The 22,438-nt window shown below is 51.8% G+C and overlaps 1 protein-coding gene across 1 annotated transcript; it reads right to left on the minus strand.

Annotated features, from left to right (window-relative positions):
• Positions 1-7,001: 7,001 nt before the first annotated feature.
• Positions 7,002-21,116, minus strand: ERRFI1 (ERBB receptor feedback inhibitor 1). The gene is made up of 4 exons (XM_053400481.1): positions 20,998-21,116; positions 11,668-11,852; positions 10,791-10,867; positions 7,002-9,395 (listed from the first exon to the last, which is right to left on the minus strand). Exons 2-4 carry the CDS (start codon positions 11,781-11,783, stop codon positions 8,215-8,217), a joined length of 1,374 nt encoding a protein of 457 aa, XP_053256456.1. The 5' UTR covers positions 11,784-11,852; positions 20,998-21,116; the 3' UTR covers positions 7,002-8,214.
• Between the last annotated feature and the right edge of the window lie 1,322 nt (positions 21,117-22,438).

Here is a 22,438-nt window from a genome sequence, read left to right on the forward strand (position 1 = left end):
TTAAATCATGGGTCATCTTGATCCAGCTCCCTGCGAAGCAGGAATCTCAGCTGAAGCATCCATGACAGAGGGCCAATATGTCTCCCAATATCATCTGTCTACAAAACAACTCAAAATTAATCACCCACGTAATGTGGAAAATATGAAAACAACGAGAAGAGGCAGGACTGAAGATTTGGAGATATGCTTCAGAGGTCCAGACTATGGGGAGCCCAGAAAAATGAATAATTGCAATTTGGATTACAATTTGGTCTTTTTTATTTTATTTTAGTTTTTTGTTTTTAATTGGATTATGATGTGGACATGTTGATTAGCTGTTTTTATTGGAAAATCAATAAAAATGCTTAAAAAAATTAATCACCCTTGTGGTCCCTTCCCACTCTGCAATACTAGTTGTGTGTGTGTGTGTCGGGGAGATAAGCCCATACTCTACCTCTACCCTTCCCCTGCCGGCCAGCACGAGCTTGGCAGGACCATAGCCGTGGTGGCCCCTCCGTCACAGCCTCACCCCTCCTGCAATCTTTGCAGAAGCGCTCTGCTCAGATGCTCAAAGATGCTGCCTCTTGATTCTCGGAGCTTGCTTCACGGCTTAACCACATCACATTTGACTGGCAGTGATTTATGGTGGGTTGCCCACCCCAGGAAGAACAGGACCCAAGGAATGCCATTGCGGGCGGAGTCCAAACTGTCTCCTCCCTTTTCATTCCTGAAGTCTTGTGTCCTCGGCTGCCTTGTTAAGGGGATTGCTGCCTCCTTCGCACATCAGGGCAAAGCTTGATTGTGTTCGCAGATAACAGAGCATGGTTGTATAAGGAACTTGCCACACGTAGTTGAGGGAAGGGGGTGGGGTGAGCAGCAAATTCTTTGCCTGTGGAAATTGGCACATGGGCAGGGGTTGTGCAAGGACCAAATTACCCTGCAGGACAGGGTAGAAGGGAACAGCCGCCTTTCCCCAGACGAGGTCAGCCGCTGAATTCATCACAGCCATGTTTATTACAGGTTAAAAAGTATGCTTGCCTCTGCCTGAGAAGCTTGCGTTTCAAAAGCAAGCAGTGATCACAGGAATGGCCTGCATTGGCAGGGATACCTGCCCACCCAGAGCTTCCACATCCCTGGCAAGAAAGACAGTCTTGCATAGTGGTTAGACTAGTGTTGGAGACCAGGGTTCAAATCCCCATGAAGCACATCGGGTGGTCTTGGAGGCTAGCCACTGCCTCTCAGGCTTACCTACTGTATTTTTGCTCTATAAGACGCACCCGACCATAAGACGCACCTAGTTTTGAGAGGAGGAAAGCAAGAAAAAAAAATATTCTGAATCAAATGTTGTACTAAACTACAGTGGTACCTCGGGTTAAGTACTTAATTCATTCCAGAGGTCCGTTCTTAACCTGAAACTGTTCTTAACCTGAAGCACCACTTTAGCTAATGGGGCCTCCTGCTGCCGCCGCGCCGCTGGAGCACGATTTCTGTTCTCATCCTGAAGCAAAGTTCTTAACCTGAAGCACTATTTCTGGGTTAGCGGAGTCTGTAACCTGAAGCATATGTAACCTGAAGTGTATGTAACCTGAGGTACCACTGTATTTAATAAACAACCGAAGGGTTTCATCAGGATACTCTGAACCTTGAAGATACTTATATCACCCCACCCCACCCCACAAACATCCAAGGAAGCTGCTAGGTAGGAGATCAGGACAGACAAAAGGAAGAACTTTGCACAAAGTATGGTTAAAAGACAGAACTTGCTACAAGACTGATCGACAGCTACTAGCTTGGGTGACTTCAAAAGGGGATTAGACAGATTCCTGGAGGATAAGGCTATCAATGGCTATCACACAACAACCTCATAACAACCTGGTGAGGTTAAGGTGGCCCTCTCTGCGCAGCACCTCTCCAGCAAAGCAGGAGGAGAAACAGAAGAGGCTTCGCTGAAGGGGCGCTGCGCAGCTCTCCCTCTCTGTGCAGTGCCATTCGCTCCATAAGACGCACACAGATTTCCCCTTACTTTTTAGGAGGAAAAAAGTGCATGTTATGGAGCGGAAAATACGGTACTTTGCAGGGTTGCGGTGAGGATAAATGGAGAGGTGGAGAATTACCTTCAGGACCTTGAGCTCCATGGAGGAATGGCGGGATGGAAATGAATTGAAGAAATAAAGAAAGGAGCCTCTTAGCAAAGCAGGTGTCTCAGTGGTCGTGCCAAGTGAAAAGTTCTGGCTTCCTCCCTCTGCTTGCTTCCCTACAGTTCCTTAGAAGCAGGGCATATAACTCAGCCTCCAAGACTATTCAAAGATGCCATTTGGAGTCCACTGCGGTGCTAAAGAGGGGCATTTCACCCGTGTTGGTGCAGGCATGGCTGTTATGTACTGAAGTTCTCATCCTGGGCCAGCAGGGGGATATGGTAGATAGCTTTCACTCAGGTCCACATATGCAAATAAGGAATTGAAAGTGACGTTCAGTGATTGGATAGTTACAGAAAGTTGTTACTGTTGCGTTGTAGTGGAGCTTATATAAGCAGGCTGGCTAAACCCTTCTGTTCTGTTCTGTTCTGGCCTGTGAATAAACAAGAGCTGTCTGAAGAATCACTGTGTCGTCTGATATGTTCACCCACAACTTAACAATGGCGCTGTACCAAGCTCAGCCTGTAACTAACCCTCACCCTTTCCTCTTCCATTTAGGGCACAGCTCACCTGTTGAGAGGGAATTGCAGCAAGGACAGGGAGAGCAAATATCTAGAACAAGTAAATCAGGCTTCTTCACAATTGTTATTATTGAATATGTGGACACATGAAAGTCTGGCACTCTAGGATCTCAATAACACTCGAAAAACCTGCATTTGGCAGGGTGGTAGAAGAACTTACGAACTTCGGCTATTGCCAAATAAAACTACACAGAAACTGCGAGTTTCCAGGGGTTTTTCAGGGATCATTTCCTGCGCTTCGGACCTAGATGCTCAACGTTCACCCTCCACGCCACCTCTGGGAATATGGATGTGTTGGTTTATATTGGCGCCATTACCTTTTCCTTCTCTTCTTGTTTATTGCTTGTTTGCTTTGTATGATGTAATTTTAACCTTTTGCTATCGCACTTTGGGGTTGTTTATAGCATCAATAAAAGAAGGAGAATGGGAGCAGCAGAAAGATGGAAGTATCGCTGGTGAGGGTTACAGCTCAAGGCATCTCCAGAAGCGGTGAGGCTTGTCGCATGGGAAACTGGTGCCCACCTCATGGACTGGAATTTTTAAGAAAGGTGACTTCCTACAAGGTAAAAGGTATGGTAAAGGACCCCTGGACGGTTAAGTCCAGTCAAAGGCGACTACGGGGTTATGACACTCATCTTGCTTTCAGGCCGAGGGAGCCGGCGTTTGTCCACAGACAGCTTTCTGGGTCATGTGGCTAGCATGACTAAACCACTTCTGGCACAATGGAACACTGTGATGGAAACCAGAGCGCATGGAAATGCCGTTTACCTTCCTGCCACAGTGGTACCTATATATCTACTTGCACTGGCGTGCTTTTGAACTGCTAGGTTGGCAGGAGCTGGGACAGCAACAGGAGCTCATGCCGTCATGGAGTTTCAAACCACCGACCTTCTGATCGGCAAGCCCAAGAGGCTCAGTGGCTTAGACCACAGCGCCACCCACTGTGGCTTCCTACAGAAGCAGAGATGGCCTACAGAAGCTCCTCCTCCTCTCTTTGGAGAATCTGGATTAGGACCACTGCTCTGGCTGTGCACTAGACAGGTTTCACCTGCAGATTTCATAAAAAAGAAAAGAAAAGCTCAAACTTTACAGAGACAACCTAAGTTTGCACCCCTCTCTTCTCCAAAGGAAAGCAACCCCAGGTAAGCACTGCACTGAGGAAGAGGAGAAAGACATTGATAGGATCATCCTCTTGCATTGCAAAATGGGGTGGGGGGTGCACTAATATAGCAGGGGGAGGGACAAGGCAAGGTCTGTGCTACTCCTGAATGAGTCTCTGCACCACTTCCCCTCTCTCAAAAACAGAGAAAATCAAGAAGAAAATCCCAGCCTCCATTTCTCAGAAGGCAGAAGGCCTGTCTATGGGAATTTGGCCCAATTTCCCCCACACTGATGCTGAAGGTCAAATCCTGCTCATGGTCGACTGCTGCTTCTGGGTGCCTTAGGACCAACTGGCCAGTGGTTCTGAGGAGAGGGCCTGGAGGCAAATCAAAGACAGAACAACCCATCCTCTGCTGGGGTTTTCAGGACCTTCAAGCAGCAAGATTTGGAGGAGTTTGCCTGCAGAGCCAGCCCACTGAGGGCATCTCCTTACCACCCACCCACAGAACGCTCTCCTCTCTAACAGGGAGGCCTCCTTCAGACCTCCTGGGGAGCACCTCTGCCTCCCCCTCCCCTTCCTGAGGCAGCGCCAAGCCCTCCCTGTTGAGTATCTGAGTAAGTGATCAAGAAGCTATTTGCACAAGCGAGACAGGAGGCCTGACAAGTCACATCCTGCACTGCAGCAGCAGGAGGAGGAGGAGCAGGACGAGCCTCCTTGGCTCACCGGTTATGGCAGTGCTGCTGCAGCATCAAGCAGGAAGGGGAAGGGAGGGCGAGGCAGAGAGACGGTGGCCCAAATCAGGCACCACAGCAACCTGCCAGGAGAGGGGAGGTCAGCCTTCTTCTGCCCATGGGCTGGGGCATCTGTGGCTCTGCCCTCAACCTGCAAATCTCAACCTCTACATACAAGAACCCAGATATCCGCCCACCAGAGCAGGGAAACTTGGGTCTCCAGCAGTTTCTGGGCTACCGTTTCCATCATCCCTGACCACTAGCTAGGGATGATGGGAGTTGTAGTCCAACAAGAGCTGGAAACCCAAGTTTGGGAAACCCTGCACCAGAGCCAAGGGTGAAAACACATACCTAGAATTAAAGAATTCTAAGCGCGGGTGGCGCTGTGGGTAAAAGCCTCAGCGCCTAGGGCTTGCCGATCAAAAGGTCGGCGGTTCGAATCCCCGCGGCGGGGTGCGCTCCCGCTGCTCGGTCCCAGCGCCTGCCAACCTAGCAGTTCGAAAGCACCCCCGGGTGCAAGTAGATAAATAGGGACCGCTTACCAGCGGGAAGGTAAACGGCGTTCCGTGTGCTGCGCTGGCTTGCCAGATGCAGCTTGTCACGCTGGCCACGTGACCCGGAAGTGTCTCCGGACAGCGCTGGCCCCCGGCCTATAGAGTGAGATGGGCGCACAACCCCAGAGTCTGTCAAGACTGGACTGTACGGGCAGGGGTACCTTTACCTTTAAGCCCACGATTTATTTTTTTAAGTACCATAACCAGGCACAGCTCAGAGCATCCTTCCACACAACACACATTTCTGACCATCAACTCCCAGTCTTCCTATAAATTCCACCAGACCAAATGTGTGGTTTTTGGTATTGCCATTATTAAATGCTTGGGAGTAGGATCTACCCACACCATCTTTTGCCCACCTTGCTCTGGCACCATTTAAATTGTCCGTGGCCTTCCCTCAAGAGACACTGAGAACTGAAGGCAGGTGCTGAGCAGAGATATCATCAGTCCTGCAAGGGGAGTCAGCCCTAACTATGTGGAGATGCAGCTAGCAGTGGTTCTCAACCTGCGGGTCCCCAGATGTTCTTGGACTACAACTCCCATCATCCCTGAGCTCTGGCCTTGCTAGCTAGGGGTGATGGGAGATGTAGTTCAACATCATCTGGGGACCCGCAGGTTGAGAAAGGCTGGAGGCTGCAAGGAGCTTCAAGGTAGTTTGTCTACAGGCAGTGCAATGATGCCTTCCACAGCCTCAGGTACTCAGGTGTTAATAACTGGGTGGCAAAAATGCTCCTAGGCTGCACACACAGTTTTCTTCTTAAAAAGCCGTGTAAGACGTGCCTGTTTTCGTTATGAGTAAAATTAAGACATCAGTTCAGTAGCTCAGAGGGCATCTAGTCATTGGCCCCTGCACACACATCCCCATTTTGATTCAAAAAAAAAAAAGTTATAACAGAAAATGAGGAAAAAGGGAAATGTTTTTCAGAAAGGGGGGGTGGTTTTCATGCACTGCCTAGGTGGGGGCAGAAGAGGCTTCATGGAAATCAAGCTGCAGCTTCGAGGATGGGGTGGGGAGAGGTGCCAACCCCTTGGCAGGACTCAAAATGCTTGAGCAGCGCTTCTTCCAAGCACCAAAACAGGTGATAGCAGCATTAATGTGGCTGCACACCATTTGCATGGGCACAAGCCACACTTGCAGATGGAAGGAGACGGGGTTCCTTTAAAAGTCAGAGAAGGGGCTTCCTCCTTCTTCTGCTTGAGTCCTCTGCTGCCCCCTTCTCTCCCTCCATCTCCCAGGGCTTTCTACCTGCCCCACAGCTCTCACAACGCAAACCCAGCCAGGGAGAGGCCTTGTGGGGTTGGAGGGTGGGGAACAGACTTCAGGGGTTGCCCACCCAATCCGTCCTGGAAGTGTCAACCCCTGCCACCAGCCCAGAAACCACAATTACAACGCAGGACAGGTCAAGAAACACCCTGGGAGTTGCACATCCTGCCTGCCCACGTGCTGGGTGGCTCTGGAAACCAAGCACCGGTGGCAAGCTGCCCAATCTTGATAAGCTGCATAGCATGATTCCAGGGAGCTTCTCATTGGCCAAGATGGGGAGATGAGGAAACACACCCCTAAAATGCACCAGGAGGGAGGTGGAGGAGGTGGAGGAGGTGGCGGCGGCGAGAGCTCGCTGCTCTGCCACTTCTGCGAAAGGGAAGCAGAGCCCCCACACAAGACGACGCAGCCAAGGTAGTGTTATCATAAATAAGTATATTATAACTTTATTAAAATCCAAGACACGGAAATATTCCAAAATACAAAGTGAATGACGTCATTCTTCCTCAATACTGTACACCTGATGCAGGACCTCTCTCAGTGCATTATTATCAATATTATTTCCAGAATGTGAACATTGCCTTCATTTAGAGTTTGTACTAGAAACAAGTCAGCTTCCCAGACGGTTTCAGAGGGGTGGGGGGTGGGTGGGCGGGAGGCAACAACAAGTCCCAAGCGAACTTTATTTTACACTGTAAACCGCAGTTGCGTCCATTGGGAAAAGCCAAGGCCACGCAGGACCCTGGCCAGAAAGCACCGTCCCCCTGGGGCCTGCGGGAACAAGTGGAAGTGTGTGGGTGTGCCTGCGAGTGTGCAAGGGGGGCGGGGAGAAAGACGGCAACACCCTTCACCAACCCTGACTGGGTTGCCTTCAAAGAAGACTCAGCAATGTGAGCCCAGCCTCTTCCACCATCCTGCAGAACACTGGACAAGACAGGCTCAAGACCAGCTTGTGCCTCACTGCTATGCATAAACACATTCTCCCAAACCACCTGGAGAACAGAAGTTGGTCCCATTTTTTAAAATATTGGGGTGGTGGGGAAAGGGGGGTTGCTGCTTCACCCGGGGTGCTGTTCAGCCTGAGCTCCAGCTACCCAACTGCAAGGACACACACAGTCGCGTGGAACCCACAAAAGCTAGCGCACAAAAGTCCTTCTCGGGTTTCATCAAAGCCAACTGCTGTGGGTACAGGAGAACCGGTTGAATTGTGGCAAGCATCTGAGTGGCCGGGTGTGGGTAGGTGGAGATTAGGAACCGGGGGCAAGATTCCCCACCCCAGACCAAAAGTCTAAAACATGTGGAACAGCCCATCCAAACTAAGGCGAGCTCAAAAAAAGCTCAGAAATGGGTGGTGGACTTCCCTGTCGCCCTCCCACCCCCAAATCTCTTCCCACTGCAAGGACAATTCTTGCTGGGATTCCCCACCAGTGGGAGAAGAGCAAATATTGGCAGAAAGGGTTTTTTTTTAAGGGGGCAGGGCGGAAACATACTGTGGCCACCACTGTGCAGAAAAAAAGAATACTGAATGGGGCTTCTCTCCTCTTCTGCTTCCAGCCGAAGCAGCTTGTCCCGTTAGCAAGAGTGCAATTCTTTCCCTACTTATGCAAGTTTGCTCTAAGAATATTGAATGACAACTGGCCAATGCTGGCTATGTATGCTCGAGTCCTCCTCCAAGTCCTCTCCCGGGCCAGAACCTCCAGAGGCAGGCAGCCGAGCCCAACGAAGGCAGCGGCTGCAGCACCAGACAGAGGGGCCTCCCCCGCTCCTCTCCGGAAGCCGGAGGGCTGGGCTTCTGCCCCTCTTCCTCATCCTCAAAAGGCCTGTGGCCAGCTCCCCGATGCATCCTTCCTCGCGAGGCTCCCTCTTCCCTACGGAGACACCATGCAGGGCAAGTGCTTGCGCTTGACCGGAACGTTCAGCATCCCGGCCAGGCTGGCTGCCTCCCCTTCCGGAGCCTCTGGCCACAGGGACGGCGGGAGCTGCCCTTCCGCGCTGAGGCTGCTGCCCTCTTCTGCTTCCCGGAAGAACTTCTCGTACCTGTCCAGGTAGGGGGGCCTTTCGGGCAGCAGGTAGTAGTGGGTGGAGCTGACCTTCTTGCCGTTCTCGATGATGGGCAGGATGCAGGGCACCCGGCTGCCCGAGCCCTCGCTGTGCTGCCGCTGCAGAGCTTTGCTGCTGACGTACTTGGGGTCCGGGGCAAAGCTCTGGGTGGGCGGCATGATGCCGTTGAGGTACGAGGGCAAGCTCTTGGGGCTGGGCGTGCGGGAGTTGCTGCAGGACAGAGGCTCCCTCGGGGGGACCTTGGGTGGTTTGTCCTCGTCGCTGTAGGCGCCCGAAGCCACTTCGGCGGACCACCTCCGGTAGTCGGGCTTCAGCACCCTGGGCGGGATGGGCACCCTGGGCGGGACCTCAGGCTTGTCGTCGTCTGAGCTGGGAGACGCCCGGCGGAAGTGGCTGGAGACCCTCACCACCGGTTTGTGGAAGGACCCGGCTGGCCCGGAATGCGAGCGCCGCAACCGGCGGTGGAGCTGATGCGCCGTGGGAGCCGGAGGAGGAGGAGGAACAGCAGCAGCAGCAACAGCAGCACAGACCCCGGCCGGACACCCGCTCGGCTTAGCGGAGGGAGGCTCTTCCGCCTTCGATCCCGCCGGGGCGTCGAAGTAAGCGTAGTTTATTTGCCCACAGCCCCGGAAGCTCCGCCTGCCATAGGTGGCGGGCTTGAAGGCAGGGCCGCTGCACTCCTCCAGCAAAAAGTCCGTGTCGGAGCTGGTGAGGAACTCCACCTCCCGGTCCACATCATCGTGCACGAAATCCTCCGGGATGGGCAGCGGGGGCAGTGGGCGGGTGCTTCGCTCGGCACCTGGAGGTGCCAGGGGGAAGGAGAACGACGGCCCACCCTTGGTGGGGGTGGGGGGAGCCACCTCGTTGGACGCGGCAAGGGAGAGTCTGCCGAAGGCGGGGACTAGGCCGCGATCCTCTGGCCTCTCGCCGTTGGGGCTGGGCTTGTCACTGCCGCCGTTCTGTGCTGGATTAGGGTCTGAAATGTGGCCTGAGAGGGAGAGGGACAGAAGGGTGAGTTACTAATCTCAAGATACAGGGCACCTTATGCGCAACTTTTCCCAAAGGGGAGAGAGAGCGTGGCTGCTGGATGAGGCCACAGAGGTGCTGCCTCTGCCCAGCACCTCACAGTGGAGAAAGCCAGATACACCCGGCTGTTCATTGCCAGCACATGGCATTTATTGAGACTGGTAGATTACTTCTGAACATGGAGGCCCCACTGGCTAGGAGAGATGGATAAACCCCACCTCCTTTGCCATGTTCTTAGATGGTTGTTGGGGTCCCCTGAGAACTCTGCAATTCTATTAAAAGGGGCTGGGTGGAGCCCAAGTAGGGCCCAGCCTCCAAAGTGGTCAACCGGGTGCCTCTGGGAGCCTCACAGACATGGCAAAAGCCACTCCTTGACTCCATCCCTCTCAGCACTGCTGGGTGAGGTATCACAAGCCTCCCTGACCTCAGAGCCATTTGGCCTCAATTGTGCACTCAGATGGGCGCATGTATATAGTCAGATCTAGATACACATGCATATAGTATTTATAACATATATGAGGAATGGAAGGAATGGATCTGGATTTCGGACAACTTCCATTCTAATATAATTTCAGGAGAACTACTTTAAAACCTTCGCTCGATGGTATTTAACACCTTATAAATTGATCTATAGATAGATAGTATCAGATAAATGCTGGAGATGTGGATTAAATAAAGCAGTTCACATACACATCTTTTGGAACTGCTCTCAAATAGAAATACCCTGGAAATCCGTTCAGGCCGGTATCTCCGATGTGTTAGGATATCATATATCATATGCCCTCGGAACCGAAAATATTTCTGCTTGGCTATCTAAAACACGTTATTCCAGTAAACAATCAAGAAATAGTGTTCAAAACCCGATTAACCGCTGCTAAGATTACAGCTAAAAAGTTCGGGCAAAAGCCTATCTCCTACTACATCTGAACGGACTGATACGATTTGGTCTGTCATAACTATGCTTAAGGTTACTTATTACAAAATAGTGCATATAAACTATCCTAACAAGTTTATGGAAAGAATGGTGTGGGGCTTTTTTGTATCTTTCTGGAACAACAAACTCGGTGGCAATGCTGTCTTCAACTTGCTGTAACAGTATTTCTTTATGTTCCTTATTCTTGGGTATTATTATTATTATTAAAAGCAAGACAGCATGGGGCACTCAGGGCTCTGGCTGCCAAGACTGCTGGTTTTTCTGCTGCCTGCTAACCTTCCTCTTCCTCTTCAATAATAATAAAAAAAGCAGGTATCTTCAGGAACCGAATTGCTGGTGGAAGGAGGAGGGGGATTCACAAGAGAAGAGCTCTGAGCTGCAACACAAATAATTTTGAGGTTGACGGCGGCGCCGGGTACCTACCGATGGACGTTAAGTGATGCTGTGCGGACGAGTTCAGATTGTAGGCCATTGCTACGGGCTCCATGTTAAAGAAAGGGCTGAAATAATAAATAAATAAATAAATTTTTATTTATACCCCGCCCTTCCCGGTTCAGAAAACCAGGCTCAGGGCAGCTAACAACAAATTTAAAACACTTAATTGATGCAACAAAAAACAGCATAAAATACAGTACGAAACGTGAATAACAATAAATTCAGAATTCAAAAATCAATTTAGGGGGGAAATCCATCCAATAAACATTAGATGATCACCTGGGCTAGCTGGCTAAATTAGTCCTATTTGGGCCAGCGAGGAGACCAGGGGAGAATTAGCTGTGGGATCCCAGAGTGGGTAATCTTCATAAAAAGGGGAGGGAAGGAAGGGGAATAAAAGATCAGGCTAAATTCAAATTGAAAGTCAGGCGGAATAGCTCTGTCTTACAGGCCCTGCGGGAGGAAGTTACATCCTGCAGGGCCCTGGTCTCGTGGGACAGAGCATTCCACCAGGTCGGAGCCATCACGGAGAAGGCCCTGGCCCTGGTGGAGGATAATCTGACTTCCTTAGAGCCCGGGACCTCTAAACTATGATTATTCAAGGAGCTTAAGGTCCTCTGCGGGGCATACCAGGGGAGACGGTCCCGTAGATACAAGGGCCCTAAGCCACAAAGGGCTTTAAAGGTCAAAAGCAGCACCTTAAACCTGACCCGATACTCCACCAGGAGAGAGAAAGGAGGGCATCTGTAGGTGAAGCAGGGACAGCCACAAAAGGCCCAACCACCATCACTAGCCCATAGCCATGTGCAAGAAAGTGGTGTGAGTGGGAGAAAAGATCTGGTACCCTCCCTGAAGGAAGACTCACTTTTCAAAATGGCCTCCCCAACAGGGCTTGAGGCTCCCAATGCCTTGCCCCTTGTGGAGGAAGCTGCTCTTCAAGGGGACTCTCATCTCCGGAGCTGCAATGCCGGCTGTGGACATGCTGCTTGGCTGACGTCTGCGCTTTCAGAAGTCCACTGTCCTCGCTAGGTAGCCAGCTACTTCAGCAGCCTTTAAAAGAGGGGGAGACAGACAGACAAGGGTGTGTTAGTCCCGTGCAGCAGAGCCAACAAAGGTCAACCCAGGAAGAACTTTTCAAGGCTCAAAACAGCCAGCAGAAGGAGAAGCTGGCTTGTGTAGCAATTCTAGGTCAAAGGCCCTCCTTGTAGCTCGGTTCAGTGGCAGAGCATCTGCTTGGCGTGCAGAAGGTTCCTGCGTCAATCCCCAGCGGCATCTCTGGGTAAAGGCTGGGAGGGAATCCTGGAGCGCTACCCTTCCTCCCCCATACACACCATGATTTGAGCCCTGGCACGATCATATTACATAGCCTGTTCAGAGCGAGGGCAGGAAGCATTGCCCTCACTCGGAGTGGGCAAACATTTTCACATATGCAGGAAACGCCGCCGTCAGGTCTCCTGGTGTTTTGTTTAAAGGGGAGGGTGATAGGGGAACCCGAATGGACACCTAGAAATTGCTGGGCTCCAGCTCCCATTGTCACTGGTTCACAAACCCTCAGGGTCCCGAGCCCAGATTTAAAGCTTCAAAGGAACCTCTTGGTGATGGTGGGGCAGGAAAATGGCATTCAGGGAGTCTGGAAGTGGCTACGGCTCCCCATATCCCCAGTGCAGACTCCTTCCCGGCACTGCTACCCGCACCCAGTCCCCCCCCCCGCTCCAGCTGCTTTAAGTGATGCTGGGTTTGGAAGGGTATAAGAGAAAGAGAGCGCGCTCCTTTGGCAGTGCTCAGATATTTAAATCAGCTATACAAGTTAGGCGCCAAACAGCTCCTTAAACCAGGGTTATAGCCGCCAACGTGTAACGCCTAGTCCCCATTTAGGGAGCCATGTTTCAATACGACTTTTCGGTTCCCGAAATTCATTCCGATTGTGCAGATAAAAAATAACGGATGGAATTCTACAGGGTGCGTTGCCAGAGTGTCAAAACAGTCAAGATCCAAGGATCCCCAGGCATGTGCCTCCAGACAGAAGAGACACCAGAGGCCAACCTGGGGCCCGGGCACCTTCACTTGGCCACAAGCGGCCGACAGACAGGTACAAAAAGCGCGTGGCGAATTTCAAACCCTGCTCCCTGCTCCCTGCCCCTCCTCCTCTCGGCACTGCAAATGGGCACTTTCTTTCTAATCAAAACACGGTATACAGTGGTACTTCAGGTTACAGATGCTTCAGGTTACAGACTCTGCTAATCCAGAAATAGTGCCTCAGGTTAAGAACTTTGCTTCAGGATGAGAACAGAAATCATGCGGCAGAGGCGTGGCAGCAGCGGGAGGCCCCATTAGCTAAAATGGTTCCTCAGGTTAAGAACAGGTTCAGGTTAAGAACGGACCTCCGGAACAAATTAAGTTCTTAACCCAAGGTACCACTGTATCAGCATTGCAAAATAAAGTGTGTCTCCAGCACAAGGCACAGGCCCACCAAAGTAAACATAAGAACCTCCCTCCACACCCCCTGAAGAGATGGGGCAGGTAACCTTCTGGGCAAACAGACCCCATTTGCCATCTTGCGAAAGCCAAGAGGGGGACACATGCCCCGGGACACTTGTTAACGGCCCTGCCCCCCCCCCAAGGTTGTGGGGGTCAGGCCAGCTGCACGCTCCTGCTCAGGCTCTATGAAAATCCCTCCGTGTGCTGTGCCAAACCTGGAAAGCACAGAACACCTTGTGCCAGCCTGCCCCCTGCAGCGCCCGCAGGGGTGTTGTGCAACCAGCTCTCGTTTTGAAACCATTCTGGAATGCAGAGCCTCCACTGCCATCAGCACATCTACGAGGACGGAAAGATCCTCCCACTCCCTGGCCTTTTTCAGGAGTCTGGCGGCTGTGGCGGGGGTGGGTGGGGTGGGGTTGGGGATGGTTTTATTGCCCAGTTCCTCCCTCCTCAAAAGAAAGTGAAGCAGACGGAAACCCATTTTCTACAAATGGAAGCCACCAAGAAAGGGGCACCCGCAATGCTATAAGAGCCAAACTGGGATGGGGGGAGGGCAGAGAAAAAGGGAAGGAAGTCAGCCCAAAGCTTACCAAAATGGAGGGACAGAATCACAGAACTGGAAGGGACCCCCAAAGGTCATCCAGTCCAACCCTCTCCAATAAAGCAATCTCAAAACACGGTTCCCTATCCAGTTTGAAACCACACCAGGCCCTGCTTAGCTTTGCAAATGTGCTAGCAGTTTTATTGCTGCACCATTAGAATGGTGGTGATGTTATTATTGATGCCGAGGCTGGCTCTCATCATCATCATCATCATCATCATCATCATCATAGCAGCAGCAGCTGACTTCTGGTGCTAAATATGGGTGCCTTATGTCGAGGTCGCTTTGAAATCATTAAATAACAGTGCGCGCACCCCCTGGGTGCAGGGAACCAGGTATCCGAGGCTCCCATGGCTCTGGGCACAGTTCAGGGATTTGCAGCAAATGCTTCCAATTGCCCCAACCTAATTCTTTTTAGAAGGCAACAAAATTAGTACCCTGAGTGCACATCCTGGAATTTCAAGTTATGCAACCAGGAAAAGACTCTGACGGTGGGGGATGGGTGGGTGGGATTTACAAGATACCCACAAAATTAATGCGGAAACTGTCGCTGAGGCAGGTTGTGCAGCAGGTGGCTTTTAAACAGTCTGTAAGCTTACAAGAAAACAAAACTTTCTTCAGGGAGAGGGGGCAAGGGGTTGCTCCCTGCAATTGTGGCCTCCTTGGGGCAGAGACTCACCTCTGCTACTCTGACAAGCGCCCGGGATGCTGATGACAAGTGTAACAGTAAAAGCAAAGGAACATAGAGGAAGGCACCCAGGCTCTGCCCTCCCCCTTGGAAGGGAGAGCCAAAACTACAAATTGGATTATGGCCCAGAAAATGCAAAAACCAGACCCAAAGTGAGGCAGCACAAAAACGCACAGTCAGGTGAAGGCTGAAAGCCCTGAAGGAAGCCGCTGTGTGTCCAAATTCTGAATACACAAGGTGGGGGTGGGGTGGGGGGAGGAAGTGTCCAGGCAGGCAGTCCATAACAACTTTGTCCTTTTGCGGCATCAAAGCAGCACAAGGAGGAAAGTTCTTTGCCAGGTTCCCAGGAGGTGATTCCAATTCCTCCTGCCCTGAGGTCCAGCCACTGCCTCTTTCCTCTCTCAATGAGAGCCAGAGTTTCAGAGAAGCTTCAGCTGCCCTCAAATCTTACAGTGCAGCCATGGGGGCAGCTCCCAGTCCACACCACTGACCACCAGCTCCCACCAATGGGATACAGACATTCCCGGAAGCCACATATCTCAGGTCCCCTTTGGGGGGCGAAAAAATTGGGTGGGATGAATGGTCAATGACTTGCGAGTCAGCTGAAATCCAAACCTATCTCAAGGATGCTTTAAACAGGCTGCCTGTACAGTGGTACCTCGGGTTACAGACACTTCAGGTTACAGACTCCGCTAACCCAGAAATAGTACTTCGGGTTAAGAACGTTGCTTCAGAATGAGAACAGAAATCGCATGGCAGCGGTGCAGCAGCAGCGGGAGGCTCCATTAGCTAAAGTGGTACCTCAGGTTAAGAACAGTTTCAGGTTAAGAACGGACCTCCGGAACGAATTAAGTTCTTAACCCGAGGTACCACTGTACTGTAGCATTTATTGCAGCACTGGGTTTTTGTTTTAACTGCTTGTATCCAATGAAACATATTCAAAGGCCCTGCGATGCTGTCAACACATAAAAGGAGTAGATGGAGATCTGCAAAGTAGGAAGGGAGGTGGGTGGGAATCTTGCATGAAGAGCCAAAAAAATAAATAAATCAGGCAGAGGACAGCCAGCCAAGAAACCTTCCTGCGGCCACAGCAAGTGGCTGGCAAGATAAAAAAACCCAGGATTCCTTCCTGTGGTTCAGCCAGGGTGCCGGGAGAGGCGCCATGCTGCCCTCGGGGGAACACAGAGCTGCATTTATCCAGCCTGCCTTTTGCACAGGGAGGAAGAGGAGGCGGAGGTGGAGGCAGCTGCTGCTTCTCTTTCTCTCTAGTGGTAACCTAATTTTGCCTGCTTAACCACTGAGTATCATGAGTAAATCTCAAAAGAGGGAGGGAGGGACCCATTACTAGCAGCCAACTCATCAAACCCAGCCTGCAGCTCTTCCCTGCTTGACAACCACATGACGTCATTTCCTCCTCCCTCCTCCTCCTCCCGTTGAGATTTATCCAGAGCTGAACTCAGAGGCACTTTCGCAAAACACGCTCCTGAGATCCCAATAAAACCCAGGAGAGAGGGAGTGAGGGAGGGAAGAGGAAACGCCCCCCCAGTGCAAACTGGACTGTTGGCAAGTAGCACGTACCATGTCCTTCCTAGAATTCATAAAAGGAGTGCTGTGCAGCCCCTTACGTAATCTCCAGTGGCGTCAGCCTTGCAGGATTTTGCTCACAGGTAGATGATGCCAGGACATCCGGGGCTCCAGGTTGCAACAGACACCTGGGCTTCTGCAGCTGCAGCCTGCTGGCCCCTCCCCTCCGTACCACCATTCAGTCCTGCTAAGTATCTTCCCACCCACCCGCTACTCTTTAAAATAATGAAGGGATCAGCCGCCCACAGCAAGCCACACCACTCAACACAAACCTCAACAGGCTTCCTGTTCCGTTCCCCCACCCCTGGACTCTTAAGGTGAGGAGAGCCTGAAAAAACCAGTTTCCTGATGCCGCTCAATTTCTGCGTTTATAATTTCCTGTGGTTTCCCCTCCAAGTGCTGCTTGCAAATGCTGGAGGGTGTTGCAGTGTTTCAAGGCTGCTTGCTCGCCACTTTTGAGTGTCGAGGGAAGGCAGTAAAATAAAAAAGCAGATTCCTGCTTTGCCCACACTTCCTAGGCACTTGGTCCGAGCGGTTTTGCCCAGGAAAGCCCTCTTCTTTAAGCAATAAATCAGAGCAAACGTCAATGCAGAGAAAACCTGATTGTTTGTTTGCTCAGATTCGGGAGTAAATATGAGAAGCGGTGGGGAAGTCTTGTGAGGTGCGAGTGCCCAGGGCTGTCCAGCTATACCTTCCAGCTCCTCTGCAGTCCTTCCACAAGACTGCCTGCCTCTGCAGAGCAACACAAGAAACCTTAACAAGACCCTGGGCCAACATGCAAGAGCCTCTCTTTATTTCCTGAAGTTGCTAGGGCTATTGCCGGCTGCAGCCACCCACACACAGAGGGGTGCAATTGTGAAAGGGGAAGCAGGTGTGTCCTGGTCCACATGTCTGATGCTCAGGAACCCAACAGGGCTTTTGCACGTGGGCCTATGTGCCTGGGCACAAGGCATGTCTCCTGCACGCTGGAAGAGGTGTAGCATACTGAGCATATGGAACAGGCTGACCCACAGAAACATCCGACTGCCTGGGGACACAGAAGGAGCAGAGCCCTAGAAACCCCAAAGGGAGCGGGGTTGAATTTTCAAGGGAGAAATGCACAGGTGGGAGGGGATTTTGGCAGCCAAGGAGCAGCTGCACAGATCAATGCAAAAGGCAGCAGAGAAAGAAGATCGGAGAAGATGATGGTGAGGGTTTGACAATGGAGGCAAAATTCGGCCACAAAAAGCTAAATTCTGCAAAACAACCAGCACCACCCGTGAAACTCCTGAAAATGCACCCAGATAACGTTACTGGACTCAAATACGTCATTTACAATTGAGGTTAGCTTGGTTGGTTAGAGTGTAGTTCTGATACTGCCAAGGTCACAGGTTCGATTTCCATACAGGACTCCTGCATTGCAGAGGCCTGGACATATAATAATAATAATAATAATAATAATAATAATAATAATAATAATTTAATTATACCCTGCCCATCTGGCTGGGTTTTCCCAGACACTCGGGGTCCCTTCCAACTCTAAGGGGCACTCGTGTTTTATGGAGTCCTGCGCCACAGTGCCTTTTGAAGAACTCCCCAGATATCCTCACACGCCAAACAAGCCCACAAGGGCTAAACCCTTGACTTCTCCCTACATGGACGCTGAACTCTGCACATACTTACAAACTCTGGTATGTCCCTCCCCCCCCCCAAACCTATGAGAGCACAAGAGCAAGCCCTGGGTTTGTTCAGAGATGCAGAAAGAAAACTTACATCTGAGGCAGAAGAATTGAGCAAAGCAAGACCAGGATTTGGGGTGGCGGTGAAGAGATAGACATGCGAGGCATGGGGAGATGGTCTGGTGAGTCCAAGAGGGAATCCCTTGCTGGATGGACAGCAACAAAGCAGACCTTTCTTTCTTGGGAGCTGAGAAGCTCCTGAAACCCACCGTGGCCTTTAAAGGTGGCAACCTTGTCTCAAGGAACCCCTTATTTAGGAAAGAAGAGCCACCTTTCCTCTTGCATTTTCAACACTGAGTGGCGAGCACAGTGGGGGTTTAGGCTGGATTTTGCTTGCAGAAGGACCCCGGGGTCATGGGCCCTGGCAATAGTGTGTACCCCTGGAAATGACCCCAAAAGTGGAAGGGGCTGCTTGGGAGGGAGAAGCACAGCTAAGAGGCTGACTTCTGAAGTCCCTGGTTCAAATCTTCCCCCTGGCCTGCCTCTGGGAGGAATCTCCACCGCAATTGTCCTGTCTGTGATATGAGCCTTAAAGCTACTACAAAGCTCAGAAGTTAGTTTGGCATCTCAGATGTTGAGAAGCACTGATGCCCAAAGCTCTCCCACCCACCCATAAATAGAGGATGTTTGGAGGCCAGTTTATCACCTTTGGCCTCATGGTAAGAACTGGAACAGACATGGGATATCCAACACAACAGAACTCAACCCACTTTGTAGATGCTTACATCTCCACAATGAAACTAGGGAAGTATATTGTGGCAAGTGTGTATTTTCTGCACAAGAAATGCAACTTGGACTCTCCAACATCTTTGTCAGATTGACTCTGAAGATGCAATTGTTTTTTTAAAAAATTAAATCAATTAAAGAAGAAACTCGGTGTGTGTGTGTGTGTGTGTGTCCTGGACGTGACAACTTATGAGAGCTCCCACATTAGACAGCAGTGATAATAGACTCCACATTTGTTGCCAAAGAAGCAGTAGAAGATTCTTCGCCCCTGTAGAGTTCGGGGGTTGTCAGATGCCTCCCTCTCCCTCTGACTGACCAGAATCAAAACCATTAAAGAACAAGGTTGATCACCCCAGGATACAAGTCAGCCTTTGCCCGCCTGCTGCCTCCAGATTTGTTGGACTACAAGTCCCATCAGCATCAGCCAACTACGGGAGGCTGGTCCAACACATCAGCTGCTTTCAAACACTCACCCCTTGCAGATTTCAGCAAGATAAGGCAAAGCAATTTTACACCAAAGTCTCTTCTCACTCAACTAGCCTGGTGCTTGCACACTTGAGAACATGGGCAGGCTCCTGGCCAGTCCTGAGGGGCCTTTGCCCACCGAGGGAAAGGCTGACCACTCTCTGTTTCCTGCACACGGAACTGGAACACACTAAATCCCCAAATCCACCCCCTTTCCTATCTGAATAGTTCTGAGCTAATAACCAACATGGTACCCTCAGCAATGTGTTGCAGAACTCCAGCTGCCATTATCCCTCAGTGACCACTGGTTATGCCAGCTGCTGCAAGTTGGGAGTCCAACAAGCACAAAAAGCAGTGCATACAAGTACACATATCAACAGTGCCCCTCAGCAAATGTGCCTTCTCAAGAGTAAGGGAATTTGCTGCACCAAGGGCCATCACAGTAGCAGAACCATCTTCAGAAATAACGCCCTGTGGCCTCAACCGCACTGTTCTGCCCCCTCGGAACTGGCCCTACCTTCTGCCTTGCCGAAACGTGCCTTTCTATAAACCGGCGGAGGTGCAGAATTCACCACAACCCAGCAAATATTAAGAACTGAAAACCTGCAGGCAGAGATGAAGCAGCATGCTGGTCAAGCCATTTAACGGCCATTGTGCATAAGACGTCTTGAGATGCAGCGAGGGTGCAACACCAGGTTTCAAAAATTAGGGATTTAAGGCTGTAGTCCTCAATGCGCTTGCACAGCAACCTTCGTGATGCTCATGTCCAAGCAGACATATGCAGGGGCTGAGAGACATCCTAACCTTAACCGGCGTCAATAGTCACCCCAACGGGACCAACCAGGGCAGCCCTATCTGCACCTAGGAAGAAATGGCACACATGCAAGCACCAAGCTTCCAAGGCCAGGGAAAACAGGCGCAGAAATCGCTCCCTCTTTCATGTTTGGCTGCTATAATGTGGATCACAGGAAAATACCAGCTTCTAAGGAAAATGTCATGGAAACCCAAGATGCAGAGGAGGCCTGGGGCTCAGTGGCAGGCTCAAGCTGCCACCCACCACCTTGCGCTGCTCCCGCTGCAGGGACCCCTCCTCTGCCCCAGCCCAGAGGCTGGCACCAGTGAGACAATGGCTGCCGTTTGGCCCACCAGCCTTTCCCTGCCAGTGCCTCAGTTTCCCAGCCAGGCGGCGACAAGGGAGCCTGACACCGCGCAGGCACAAGAAGGGGGTGGTGACGTCGCGGTCCAGGTGTCCCCCAAGTCCCTCTCCTCTGCATCCTGTGCAAAACGTTTTCGCCACTGCTGAAGGCACCGATCCTGAAGAGGTGGGAGCGGAGGGCGGGCTTGCGCTCCACACCTGCCGCGGCAGGAAGAGACCCGCCCGGGTCCGTGCACCGGAGAAGCCCTTCGGGAGCGGGCCAGGGAGCGAAGGGCAGGCGGCAGAGGAGACAGGGAGGCCCCGTCGGGCAGCAGCTCGCCGCCTCCGCCCGGGCGGTTGCGTGGCAACGGCCCTCGCCCTACCTGCGCGGCAGGTGCCCCGTCGCCCTCCTCTCCGCCGCAGCCGCCGCCGGTCCTCCTTCCAGGGCGGGGATGACTAAGCCGCCCTTCCGCAGGCGGAGGCTGCCTCGACGGGCAGGACGGCACAGCCCGGCCAACCTTGGCTGGAGGGAACCGAGCGGCGGGCAAGGCGGGTCGCGCTCTCGCCCCTTCGCAGTGGCGGCGGCAGCGGCATCAGCATCTGACCGACGAAGAGGGGAAGCCCCGTCGGACGCTCCGGAGCCACCCCAAGTCTCCAGCCCGCCCCAGCGAGGCGCCGCTGCGCTCGCACTGCCCCGGCCCGGGGCTATGCTGACGCCATCAAAAAAAAAAAAAGAAATCTACAAGTGTCCCCGAATCCTCACGTCCTCTCCGTTCACGCAGCCTGCCTCCCGCCCTTACCCGTAGGGCAGCGCCGGGGCTCGACATGTCCCGTCTCCCCGCAGCGTCGTTACTGCGCACGCGCCGCCGCTGCCATCTCCCGGCACCTCTCCCGACCGCGACTTCCTGGCTCAATGAAGGCGGACGAGAGACGCAGCCTCTTTTTATAAGGGTGGGCGTGGCCCCGAGCTTAGGCCGCGCCTCCTCCCCGCCCAGCGCCAGGGAGTCTTAAAAGGGTAACGGCTCGAATTTCCGGCGCAGGAAGGTCCTGCTTCATTCGCGCGCCCCACTCCCGCTCTAAAGCCACGGTACTATCTGGGTTACCGGTCCTCCTTCTGCTCCTCCCCCCCGCACAGGTTCAACAGGTGCAGCTTTCTTCTCGCAGCAACGCTTCCGTGATGCTGTTGAATTGTAGCCTGCAGGCAGCCGTTCAAAGGTTCCTTTCCCTACCTGCGATCTTCTATTTACAGCGTATTTTTACCCGTGATTTCCCAAGAAAAGCTCGACAGCTTGATTTCCTTAAAAAACAGTGCAACAACTTTGGCTGCCCCCTCAAAATAATAATAATAATAATAATAATAATAATAATAATAATAATAATAATAATAATAATATCATCATCCTGGGTATGTCCATGGCCCGCTTCTCACCTTTATCCCAAGGTTTTGCCAGTTGCAGCTTGTCATGGACAGGTGGGGAATTCTGTCTTTTGCATTGCCACTCTCCAATTTATAGGACCCCGGGAGCTGTTCCCTTTGCATCTTTGCCCACCCATTAGGACAGGTCAGAACATCACAGGAGTTCCAAATGCAGCATGTCAGACTGACCCCTGCCCATCTCCACCTTCCTGAAAGGACATGGACCTGCCTTGGCTTTTTCAGGACAGCCCAGTGGCAGATTTTGACCTGGTCACTGACCTTGATGATAGAAGAAGGATCTGGTGTTTACACACTGAAATCTGAAAGGTACCAAAACATCCACAGCTTTCATTGTGAGAGCCATGGAACTCAGGAATATTATTCTTCTGCAATGGCATTTCTTTCTAAGCCTGCTCACGCAGTACCCTGTGCGGTTAATGTACAGGGTGGTTGATTTTTGCTGTGCCCACCTGGCTCTGCCATTTTGCATACTCTGGTGGGTGATGTAACAGCCTTTGGGCTTCAGCGAATTCTTGCCCATTTTTAAAATTATTATTATTCCATCTTACCGTTGGGAGAGACCTCCCCTGCTTGCTGAGAGCATGCACCCAGGGGGGAAGGGCCAAAGGCATTCCTATCTTCCTGCAGTGAAAATGACCTAATTTGTGCCATTTCCCCTGGGGAGAAAGCTTTCTGCCCCCCCCCAAGGACTGCCTCCCTAGCAGAATGGATGCAGATAGCAAGGATGAAGAGACAGGGAGCCCCAGTCCCATTTTCTCTGTGTGGAAACATGACCTGTTGCAAGCTTCCCCAACCTGGTGCCC

The sequence above is a fragment of the Podarcis raffonei genome, chromosome 8, assembly GCF_027172205.1.
Source record: "Podarcis raffonei isolate rPodRaf1 chromosome 8, rPodRaf1.pri, whole genome shotgun sequence".
In the NCBI taxonomy this organism is placed as follows: Eukaryota; Metazoa; Chordata; class Lepidosauria; order Squamata; family Lacertidae; genus Podarcis; species Podarcis raffonei.